The 13,376-nt window shown below is 34.7% G+C and overlaps 1 protein-coding gene across 1 annotated transcript in view; it reads right to left on the reverse strand.

Annotated features, from left to right (window-relative positions):
- LOC145252870 (uncharacterized) overlaps nt 1–13,376 on the reverse strand; it is a 44,379-nt gene that overhangs the window by 30,892 nt on the left and 111 nt on the right. Inside the window, exons 2-3 of the mRNA XM_080112881.1 lie at nt 6,836–6,914; nt 944–989 (exon numbers count right to left, since the gene is read on the reverse strand). Of these exons, the coding sequence (XP_079969007.1) occupies nt 944–989; nt 6,836–6,914 (125 nt within the window). The remainder of the gene's footprint in view (nt 1–943; nt 990–6,835; nt 6,915–13,376) is intronic.

The following is a 13,376-nucleotide window of genomic DNA, read 5'->3' on the forward strand; positions in this document are numbered from 1 at the left end:
TAGGAACATGACATTTTTTGCATAACGTGATTAGACAAAGGAACATGAAATTTTCTGCACACTCTTATTAGACATGAGAACATGAAATTTGTTGCACAATGCTATTAGACATGGGAACATTACATGTGTTGCATAACGTAATTAGACAAAGTAACATGAAATTTGTTGCACACTGCTATTAGACATGAGAACCTGAAATTTGTTGCACAATGCTATTAGACATAGGAACATGAAATTTGTTGCACAATGCTATTGGATATGGGAACATGACATTTGTTGCATAATGTCATTAGACATGTGAACATTAAATTTGTTGCACAATGCTATTAGACATGTGAACATGAAATTTCTTGCACAATGCTATTGGACATGGGAACATTACATTTGTTGCATAATGTTATTAGCCATAGGAACATGAAACTTGTTGCACAATGCTATTAGACAGAGGAACATTAAATTTGTTGCACAATGTTATTAGACATAGGAACATGAAATTTTGTATACACTGTAATAAAACTAAGGTCATACTGTTAATTGTTGCTTATCTTTCAATCCTCATTAACCTTATCTTACATAAGACATTGCTAGTCTCTCTCCGCCCTACTGTTCTTTCCATGAAAGGCGTTCCATAGAACTCCAATCTTTGATTCCTCCCTGTAAGACATTCACAATAAGAACTTATATTGCTGACTCAACGATAAAAGATATTTCTTTCTCCTGTCATATGCTTAACGGCAGGCAGAATTTCCATGGATAGAATTTCTGACTGAGGTAATTTTTATTTTTATTTCTGATCGAGCCTTATTTTTTAATTTTCCCCGAATTAAAAATTGGCCTAATGTCTAACTTTTCCCTTCTGGGGAGACAAGTGAATGGGAACAGCAAACACAAATTCACATTCATGTTTCAAATTTCTTAATTGACAGCATTAAGATTTACTTACATATTCTTGGATTGCAGAAGTTCAGTGGACATTTGAAGATTTCATTCTGAAATGAAAGAATTTGAATTTAAGACGAAAATTTTCTGATCCAAAATTTAAGACCGTTTAAAAATCTTTTTAAAAAAAAACAGTTTTTAAGGATAAATTTTAAACTCTTCCGACTTAAGGTTACCAATACTACAATCTAAAAGGTTATAGAAACAAAAAAGCTATATTTCAAAGATTTTTTTTTTAATTTACATTTTTATTAGATTAGGCTTTTTACACATGATCAAAATTATAAGACCAGACACAAAAATTCTATTAAATTGCATAAAAAGTGTATGAAAAGTCTATGAAAACATTCAACAATCAAACTTAATAATGAATTCTACCTCCACTGCTTTTGATGACTTCAAAAATTCTTTGGGGCATGCTAGAAATAAGAATTTCCATTAAGATCTGGGGTATCCTGCTCCAGTTTCTGAAGATGGCTTCACTAAGTTCATTTTTTGTTGAATATTGTTTGCCATTTCGATAAACCTCGCTTGTAATTCATCCCCAAGCATTTTCAATTCGGTTCAAGTCTGGTGAGCATGCAGGATGTCCCAAGAGATGGACTCCATTTGCTTGTAGAAAGCTCAAGGTTTGTCTTGCAGTGTGGATTGCTGCATTATCCTGTTGGAATAACCATCCATCCCACACAAACGATGACCCTGCATCATCAAATATGCTTTTTGTAGCATGCTAACATAACCAGCTGCTGTCTGACGACCCTGCACCACCCAGAGCTCCATCGTCCCTCTATAAGAAAAGGCACCCCATACCATTACAGACCCTCCACCACTATGGCGTGTGGAAAAAAATCAAGGGGCATGTTTTTGTCATGCTAATATCGCTGGAAGCCATTAGGACCATCTAAATTGAATTTTTTTCTCATCAGAAAACAGAGATTTCTTCCACTTCTCAACGTCCCAGGTTTGGTATTCACGGCCAAATCTTAAGAGGTCCACTTTGTGACGTGGAAGCAATCAAGGAATTTGTTTACAATTTTTTTTACCATGCCTTTTTGTTGTAAGTGTCGTCTGATAGTTATTGAACTGCAATCAGCATCTGTACCCACCTTAATTTGACGAGAAGAAAGTCCTCTGTCATTCATAACAACCTGTCTGATTCTCCTACTCAATGCAGGAGAGATTTTGGGGGGCCTACCTAAGGATTTTGCTTTTCCATAGTTCTCAGTATTCTTTAGAAAGTTTCAAATAACAGTTTTACTGCGATTTACCTTAGCTGCTATCGCTCGCTATGACAAACCTTGTTTATGGAATCCTAGAATTCGAGAGCACTCAACTTCAGTTAGTTTTCTTTAGGCATGGTAACACCTTTACACAGTGATTGCTAATCTTTAACTGAACTAAAAACATTAGAATTACTATAAATCTAACAATTTATACCCTTGGTTTTATAATTTTGATCATGCGTAAAAAGCCTAATTTAATAAAAATTTTTGGAATGTACCATTTTTTTTCCATACCCTTTTAGATTGTAGTATTATTAACCTTAAGTCGGAAGAGTTTAAAATCTATCCTTAAAAAAAAGGTTTCTTTTTAAAGATTTTCAAGTGGCCTTAAATTTTTGATCAGCAGTGTAATATATCATGCCACTGAATGTGAATATGTACAAGGTGACATGATAAAATTGTCACCCTAGAAAAGATAACATTATTCCATTTCCGTTTGATGAAAACCGGTTTTCTTTTTTTGTTACAGACCATCTAGCCAGTTGTGCACAAAATACTAAGAGCAATAGGAGCCTTTTATCATGTCTGAAAGTGACACAATTTTCAACAAGTGAGATTGGAGATGTGCCGCTGTACAACTCATGCTCTTTACCGATCCAAGTAATGACAACAGGACCATTGCCAGCACCCTCAAAATACATTGCTGGATTGCCACGAATAATAGGGATGAGCACAGGGTGATAAAAGCAAAGTTTCCAGCCATGGTTATGGTCTTTGGTGTGGTTTCAAGTGAGGGCCACATCATGTCACCTCACATCTTTGAAGTTGGCTTAAAAGTCAACACCAAAGTGTACCTGGATATACTAAAGAGTGTGGTGATCTCCTGGTGCAATGAGGTGGCAGCAGGATTCGGCGCTGGCCCAAGTCCTAAAAGAGACTCAGGCTTGGCTTCAAAAGGAGTGCTACGAATTTGTACCCTTCTCTCACTGACCACCTCCTCCTCCGACCTGAACCTGCTGGACTACTTTGTTTAATCATATGTTGAGAACATCACCAACATGACCTCCCACAACACCAAAGCCAGCCTGAACGCCACCATCTACTGAGTATTCGTCAAGCTCCCACTGGTGCTTGTGGAAAAAGCATGCTCCCAGTTCCGGACCTGTATTGAGGTGGTGAAAGAGGCTGAAGACAGCTACATTGAATAGATGTCAGCTCGTTTTCTTTAAGGCGGCAAATTTATCCTTCCACCCTGTATTGCCGTGTTTTAAAAACTATGTCACTTCCCAACACAAAGAAAAGAGAAACCCATCCCTATAAAAAAGAACAAAGAAACGGGTGAATTAGATCCCAGGCAAAACCTTGCTTGATAAACACGCGCGCATTGGCTATGATAAATAGGAGTCTGAATAACAAATAATCTGATTGGCTGACTAATGAGCTCAGTATCACAGGAATATATAAAGACACAAAACAACATTGATTCTATCCAAATGCTTCAACAAATGCCTAGCAGAGTCTTATTTATTTTATAACTGGAAAATTGTTTTTGTTGTGCCAGTATTCAAGAATTCTTTCCAAAGAACTGACCCACTCAATTATCGCCCCATCAGTCTCTTGCCCCTCTTTGTAAGTTTTAATTAATCAAACACAAGTCCACCATCTTGCTAAGATCAACAATATGGATTTAGACAAGCCTGTTCTACTGCGGATATTTTAACCATTATCTCAGAATGCATATACTATCCACTGAATAAGGCAGAAGAAGCTACAGCTTCAGACTTTGATATAACCAAAGTCTTTGACAAGGTCTGTGTTATATAGTGGGATGCCTTTGGATCAATATAGCATAAAATATCTTACCGCAGGATGTCCAGCCTTCTCGTGGGTATGTTTGCAGCACATGATGAAAGAATGGGACAATTATGAACAAATAAGAAAATCACTCGCTGTTACATAACGATATACGTTTATTATGAAGACACACACACACACGTAACGACAATTCAAACATAATACATGAAAGGTTAGAAGTCCAAGTATGATAACAGGAACGAACCGTATGTTTTTCGAGCTGAATAAACATGTTACATTAAATAAAAAAACTAAAAAAATTATCCAGTAAGGTAGAAAAGTAACTTATCTTGCCTTTGATAACATTTATTTGTTATATATTTGTTTTCTTGACAACTTTTTCGAATCTATTTGTATAGTAATACAAACCTGACTATTTAATAAATGTGTTGTATCGTGGGATGCATTATGATTAATATAACATAAAATATCTAACTGCAGGATGTTCAGCTGTGGAATTTCCACAGGTCCCGCTAGTTAAGATTAAATCCCTTTCAGAACATAGAAAGAAAGATTTCAAAGACAGTGTGTGACTGCTTGCTTGATCGCTTTTTAAATATCGAATAGTAAAATTTATCAAAATTCAAATATTTTTCCTTTTACTATTTCACTATTTTTACTATTTACTATTTTTTTCTATTTCAGGCGGCAGTAGCGAACATGAGTCGAACAGTGAATTTTTTTTAAAATAATAATTGCAATAATGGAATTTTTGTTTAATATTTTCTATTCATAAAAATTATCAATGTTACATCTTCTTAAATTTAAATTATTTAAAGTTTTGTTTTACTTTTATTATTTTCCATTTCAGGCGGCAGTAGCCAACATGAGTCGAACAGTAAGCGAATATCTGGGTTTAATAAAACAACATTTGGATGAGGAATATAAGATTGTCTGTGAGCCTGCAATAAAAATTAAAGTCGAATGCCATTTTCCAAAATCCTGTTCCACTCTTCCTGACAACGATTCCGCCATCTTGTACTGCAATCTCAACGCCGCCTATCATTATCTGAAAAACTTGAAAACGATTCTCGAATTACCAGTGGGTGTCAACAATCTTCTTATATTAATTCCTTACAAATTTACGTGTTTTTCAGACATTTTCTTTTTATTAATTGAATAACAGTCCCATAAAATGAAATGAACATCACACACACGCGCACACACACACACGCACACACACACACACACACACACACACACACACACACACACACACACACACACACACACACACACACACACACACACACACACATTGGACTATTTAATAAATGTGTTATATCGTGGGATGCGTTAGGATCAATATAACATAAAATGTCCAGACTTCATGTGGGTATGTATACAGCACATGGTGAAAGAATGGAACAATTATGAACAAATAAGAAAATCACTCGCTTTCACATGACGATATACGTTATTATGAAGACACACACACACACGTAACGACAATTCAAACATTGGAACAACGGGAATGATGCTATTTCTCCATTTTGAAAGTCACTCTGTTTTTCCTCCATTCTGTACTTCCGGTCATTGCATAGTAATACAAACCCGACTATTTAATAAATCTGTTGTATCGTGGGATGCGTTATTTTCATTTAAAATCTTACTCGGACAAGGGGAGGCAATTTTGCCCAAAGAAGTAAAGAATTACTCCCCTTGTATTATACTTTTGTATCGTCCTAACAGTGTGACATGAAAATTAAATCCTATTTTTTTTCTAGACTAATACTCAACCCATTCAGATCCTTCCTAGACAAGAGAAAAATCCAGATGTGCTCCAGGTGTCGATCATTGAACCTTTATTATTCCTAATATTCATAAATGACCGTCCTAGTAAAATTGTGTCGCAGATGCATATATTTGCTGATGACAACATGCTCTATAATAGACATGAAGGAAAAATGAATGTATATAAATCCAAGAAAATAGCAGAAATCCTAGGAAACAACCTTCAGTCAGTAGTGGAATTGTGCCGTAAATGTGCTATAACATTTAATGCTACTAAGACTAAGCTTATTTCCTTTAACTACAAAAAAACTTCTAAATCTCATCATTCTCTTTGTTGATCTTAGCAAACAGCCAGTTTCCCCCAAATATATTTACTTTCAACCGGGTTGACGGTTGCTCTATAGTATTATAGTACTCCTAATGGTTTGACTGAGGAAGCCGCAATTCGATAAGATTGGAATTTCTATCATTAAGGTCCTGGATAATACCTTAAACTGTATCCGATGGTGAGGCCCCACCTTGCGGACTTTGGGGAGTGTGGAGCCATGCTTTAATTGTCATTGCTCCCAAGTCCATTCTGTCCTGGAGTGGTCATACCTGTTAAGGTCCCAACTGTGGGTTAAATAGAAACTGACTTGAAAAAAAAAATTCTATTAAAAAAATTTCCTTCAAAATAACTGGATTCGGCATTAAATAACCTGAAAAAGGTTGATATGCTGTAAAACAAAAACAACCAAACTCATCCTCCCTATTTAGGGGAGGTGGATCCCCCATGATACACAATTATTATTATTATTATTATTATTATTATATAACTATGACCAAAATCTATCATTAAATCACTCAATATATCATTAAATTGATGGTAGCCAGCTTAACACATCTTGGATCATAGCTGAAACAGGATCAGAGAAAAAAAGGATATTGAACACGATAGATCTAAAAGGATTTGAATTAACGATGAACGATTCCATAATCCACGATGACCCCCATTGAGTAAATCACATAACCCCTCAGTAATCTTGAAATTACTAAAGTCAGAATCCAATTTTATTTCTATCTTTTACTTGATTTTAAAGACTTACTTTTGTTCGTAACATAGACCAGTGATTAGTTATTCCTCCTTTCGTGGATTTACAGTTGTCCAAAATTTCTGAGCTGAACCTATATAAAAAAAAGGAAAAGAAAGAAGTAAAGTATGGGTTGTCTTTTTCTGTAGTCACTATTACTTGAATAAATAAACCATGAGTTGTCCCCTCCTGGATCCACTACTAGTTCAATAAATGTTACATAGAATATGAGGGTTATATTAAGTACAGGTTAGGGCAACCTGCTGGCAAACGAAAATAGATCGAGTGCAGCTAGTGTGTTTGAGGTGAGAGTTCAAAGGTTAGACAAATTGCACTAGAAAAAATGGTAGGATCATTCTACTGCTCCAGTATGAGTCAAAGTTACATTAGTTTTTATAAGATATTAGGGTGTGGTTTACATTTTGTAAGAAAGTTCGGTGTGTACTTTGTGAATGTAAGCAGTAGGGGTTTTGGAGGGAGGTATGGTGAAGGAAGGGAGTAGGAGTGAAAGAGGAGAGAGGAAGTACGATTTTGTGTGATTAAGCTGTCGCAGTGGGGAAGTGCTAGTATTCTTTTAACTTGGCAGTTATTTATTGGTCTAAGTTTTCGCTTTTATCTGAAGTAATATATTCTTATCGTTGCTACTTCCCTACTCTAGGTTTTTATGGTTGTTTTTGTTTTCTGGTGGCGATTTCATTTTCCTATTGACAAGTTTTATTTATTTATTTATTCATTTATTTATTTGTTATTTTATTTATCTATATTTTATTCTATTCATCATTTTTGTATCCGTTCATTTGTTTCTAGTTTTCAAATTCTTTCTTTCTTTATTTATTTATTAGCCTAGATAGCCCGGTGTTGTTTGTAGGTGTGTGTTGAGCAAAAAAGAAAAAAAAGTTGCAGTAGGCAGGAAGATTACGAGCATAAAAAAAATAGGAGTAGTAAGCAGGCTCAAACCCGTAACGTACCAGAGGAAAAAGAAGTGAAAAAAGACAAAAAAAAAACGGTCTTATCGATGTGCCTACTGCTGTTGTGACATCACAGGCGGTCAAAACACCTTTTATACGTCGTCGTTGACCCGAGTGTTAAATGACTTGCAAAAAATGTCAGCGAAAAAAACGACCCTCCCTGTAGAAAAGTTCCCAGTTGAGGGTGAAGGAATTAATGCTTTGGCCAATTTTTCAATATTTGTCGTCTGAAGGGTTGAGCTTCAAAATGATACCGATCTCGTGAAAATCCGTCGCCTCTGTCAAAAGTTTTAGGCACACATACATATATACACACATTATTGCAACTTGTTAGACGAGTGTCACTCCCTCAAACACTTAGAGTCCATGAGCCCAAAACCAAAAATTACTTCCATTGCCACAGGACCATTTTAATAGACAACTGCCTGAGGGAGTATCTATACACAGATGATGTTACAGAATCTTAGCTTTGTATGGCAGCTAAGTCTCTCTCTCGGTTCAAAATGTTGAAATTCAGCAACAAGCAAGAGCAAGATAGCCACCAACAAGTTAAACTGCAGACCAGCTTAATGTGGGTACTGATCTCCTGCTTTATGGGTTTTTAAATCAGAGATTTGCTTCTAGAAAGGTTGCCTTCACCACGGCTTACGGGAGCCCTCTCCACCCCAACACACACATACATACACACAAACACACACGGTGCTAGTTGGCTGTTGACTCCGAAAAAGGTTTTATTCGCCCTTTGGAAGGTCTTGTTTTTAATCCTTCAGGGAGACTACACACCCTCCTCACCAAACAAGTCTGGTGGGGGAACCAGTTTAGTCACCGGTGACCTGACCATGAGGCAGGTAGTACTGGGTTACATGGTACCAGTAGTATATGACATGACCTGACATGATGATGATTGCAACGTCTTGTCAGACGAGTGCCACTCCCGCAGACACTTAGAGTCCATGAGCTCAAAAATTACTTCCATCGCCACAGGACCATTTTAATAGACAAATGCCTGAGGGAGTATCTATACACAAATGATGCTACAGAGTCTTAGCTTTGTATGACAGCTAAGTCTCTCTCTCAGTTCAAAATGTTGAGATCCAGCAACAAGCAAGAGCAAGATAGCCAGCAACAAGTTAAACTGCAGATCAGCTTAATGCGGGTACTGGTCTCCCACTTTATGGTTTTTTAAATCAGAGATTTTCTTGACCTGACATACATACATACATACATACATACATACATACATACATTTAAACAGACAGGTGAGATTTATATTATAGATTTATTTATTTGTTTGTTTATTTATAAGACAAATGTCCATATGGTCAAAGTAACAGGTAGTTGAACAGATATATGGGCTTATTTATATAATTTAAATAAATAAAGATGGTATACCGATAGTTATATTTTCTCCTCAACTGTGGTGTTTAAAGTAATTATCGTAGCAAAGGTTTTTATATCTATATATAAACTTAATTTCGATAGTTGTTATTGTTTCATTTTGTTTGGTTGTGTGTATGAATACGTTCTATAACGACGTACATGTTGAATAGTTGGGTTTATCTTTTATCTGTATATTCATGTACGTGTAAATGCGTGTATGTATATACGTCGTATCATTTAGTTGATCGTCTAGTGTGTATATTTTAATATTTATGCAACAGTTATAACAGGAAACTATTGACGTGGATGTATCGAAACAGTTGTAGACAAACAGTTCTTTTTTAACAGATGTAAATAACACAACACATAACTGAATTATTTACGAACATTTATTTTCATGATCTGTCCAGCATCTTCAGAGATTACACGTTTTTACATCTTGGCTGCCTGAGATGACGCCACCCCCCCCCATGCCATGGAGAGACCATCTCCTCTTTTTGAGTCGTCCGTTCTCTCTGATGTACAGCTAACAACTGACTAGAATCTCTCCAAATCTACATCACATGTCTCAGACCAACAGCTGATGTAACCACAATCTAGTTATTTGTTTATGCAAACCAAAAATCATGCTTACACCTATTTTCTATTTTCACATTCCGTTTGCCATATTATTATATTATATGTCAATCATTTTTTCCCAATTTAATTGTTTATTTTTCTAATCATAATAATTGATCCCACGACCCGTTGTCGCTCGAATCAATTAATAATAATAATAATAATAATAATAATAATAATGTTTTGACCCTTAGCCCTGCTTGTCACAGTAAACACATATTACACTATGATCACAGCCCAAAGGGTCACAACATTACAATTTGGGTTGTTTATCTTTTCCAAAGGTTTATATGCTCCGTTTTAAGTTTCTTCACACCATACACATGCAAACAGGTGCGTAATAGCATATTTTTATCTATATTTGTGGGGTATATATGCCCATTAAGCAATAATTGCCATACATCTTTGGTTGTATACAAGGCTAGAATATGCACCGTAGAAAACTCAGAAATAGAAAAATTCTACATAGGCAGCACTTCAATGACCTTTAAAAACAAATTTTATGGTCACATACTGTCTCTGAATAATAAAGCATGTGCTACGGACACCTCACTCTCAGTACACTACTGGAAGTTAATCGAAGCAAACAAAACACCTTTAGTCTAATGGAAAATACTTAGGAAGGCTAAAACATGTAGTTCATTAACTATCTCTCTCTCTCTCTCTCTATATATATATATATATATATATATATATATATAGGTTCAATCCTCGGCTTGAGAGAGGTGCTAGTCTAGCGGCACTGATGAGTTGTGATACAACGAAACAGGACTGTATGTCGATGACTACAAATGTATATATATATATATATATATATAGATTGTCGGACTGACTTCCTCATCTTGGTTGTTATTGTCACAACGTTTCGGCCGTTTTGCCCTCCGGCCTTCGTCAGGTGTTTTGTATCGAACTGAGGAACCGTTTGTTAGGAGTCTCGAACCCAACCCTTTATTATTATTACGGAGGTACCGTGTTTGGACTCCAGCTAGGCTTTGGGACATAGTTGCTGATTCTCTGTTTTGAATGTTACTTTTTCACTGCCTTCGTTCAGGATTGAACTCAGCACCTTTGGGTAACTGTAAACTTTGATACAACGTCTAGGACCACTCGGCCATATGTCACTATGTGTGACAATAACAACCAAGATGAGGAAGTCAGTCCGACAATCTCAATCAATGAAAACACCTCATCTCAAAAATACAGACAATTAATATATATATATATATATATATATATATATATATATATATATATTATTTTGTCTGGGCCATTGTGAAATTGCCTTTTCTATTCTAAAAATAACTCAATCACCGCTCACCGTTTCTGTTTCTTTATTCGTATTTACAAATTCAGCCTCAGCAGAATCGTCTTGAAATCTCTCCATCTCTTCATTCCTTACACAATTTATTTTTCTTTTCATAATGATATATCGAACTCACTCTTTTTTCCTTGTACCTATTTGTGAATTATTTCATGGAATTCTGCCTTTTGGATGACATCGAAATATTTTCCAGAAACGCGATTCTTTTGGATTTTTACTTCTGGATACCGGACTTTTACCAACTTTTCTTGGATTTTACCATTATTGGATATTCTACTCTTCACTGGACCATCCATTCATGTGAAATCATTTTTCTTTCTTCCCCCCCCATTCACTCTGCTTCACTGTTTTTGAACTTTTACCAAGTAAGCTCTATGGCTTACTTGTAGTTTCATTAAATACTTTGCAAGCAAAATCCGATTCCGTATTTTGCTAGTTCCTACTCTCTGATGAGAAGGAAAGTATTTCTTTCGAAACTCCATGGATTAAGTACAATCCACTTAATTTGTGTTTCCTTTTTGACTCCCATAAATCGTCTCCTGGTGCGTGATAAATTAAGAAATTGCGTTTAGTGAATTCATTGAAAAAGTCGATTAAAATCGTTTTTTTTTTTTTCATCACGCGCCTGAAGACAACTCATGGAAGTCAAAAATATTCGCGGCTATGGCGAATTCCTTTTACTCTTTGAATAGAGCAATCAAATATTGGCCAAATGGAAAAGATAGATCGCAAGAGAAACAAGCAGGAATTACCCCTGCTGTTCAGTGAAACACACACACACACACACACACACACACACACACACACACACACACACACACACACACACACACATATATAATCATGTAATTAAAAGGGGAAGTTTACTAGGTAAATGCAAAAGTAAGCTTCAGTCAGTAACGTATTAATGTTTATATTATCCAAACCAAGTAAAAAAATGAACATTTCTTAAATATTATGTAACACAAATGCTATATTTTTTATTTTCAAGCATAATTATACATTTTATGACCACCAGTGATGTGTGGTCTCAGACATTCTGTCTCCAACTGTAAGTGTTCACTCTGAAAAACACATTTAGTATCAGCGGAGGTAAAAATAACTTTTCAAACCCCCATTTTACAGAAAAACTTTTTACGAAAACATCTGAAGAGAGCACACCCTAAGCTCGAAACGCGTTATAAAAATATTTTAAAATAAAAATATGATGAAAACCTTTAAAAAAAAAACACAATTGTTGATGGCTACACTCTTTTAAATATATATATATATATATATATATATATATATATATATATATATATATATATATATATATACATATATATATATATAATATGCCAACCAGTTTCTATCGTCTGACGAGAAGAACATTACATTTTTTGAAACTTTTGATATTTTACCGCCCCTTTTTATTGAAGGTATTCTGTCGAAATATAAATCTGTACATGTAAATTTCTTATTTACACTTTTGATTTATACTTATGGTATTATATATATATATATATATATATATATATATATATATATATATATATAGTGAATAAATGACAAAAAACTATATTCCAAAATTCATGATGTTGACCATCTTATAATTTATTCCTTTAATTCAGTTGACATAATTCAAAATGGCGTAATGGAAGCATATTAAAGGTATTTGCAGCTTCTCTTCTAATTTTCGGATTTTAATCATGTCAAATCAGACTTCAATTCCTTTTGACGGATTGATTGTTGCTATTTCTTCTGATGAGTTAAGGGCATAATAGATTTACTGATTGATACAATAATTAAGTGGTTGATTTTGCACTACGAAACAGATACTGTCAAGAATTGTAAATGTCAACAGAATTAAAGGAATAAATTATAAGATGGTTAACATAATGAATTTTGGAATATAGTTTTTGTCATTTATTCACTATATTGCTCTGTAATTACATTGAGCTTCTTAAATAAGGATTGGTATACATTATATACATTATATATATATATATATATATATATATATATATATATATATATATATATTATTATTATTATTATTATTATTATTATTTCTTGTATTTACATAAAATGTTTCAGGAAGATATAATATTTTATGTATCGATTTTTAGTATTCACTTCAACCTGACTTTTAGTCTTATCATTCCCTACAGGGATGAAATGTTCTGTGTAGCTTGATTGCTATATGACTAAAGATGCTTTCTTTCTAGGGTTGAGCTTATTGGTGAGGGAAATATGAAACTGACACTAGCGTATAATGCAATGCATT

This window comes from Euprymna scolopes, chromosome 29 (assembly GCF_053919585.1).
Source record: "Euprymna scolopes isolate OS-2025 chromosome 29, ASM5391958v1, whole genome shotgun sequence".
Lineage (NCBI taxonomy): Eukaryota > Metazoa > Mollusca > Cephalopoda > Sepiida > Sepiolidae > Euprymna > Euprymna scolopes.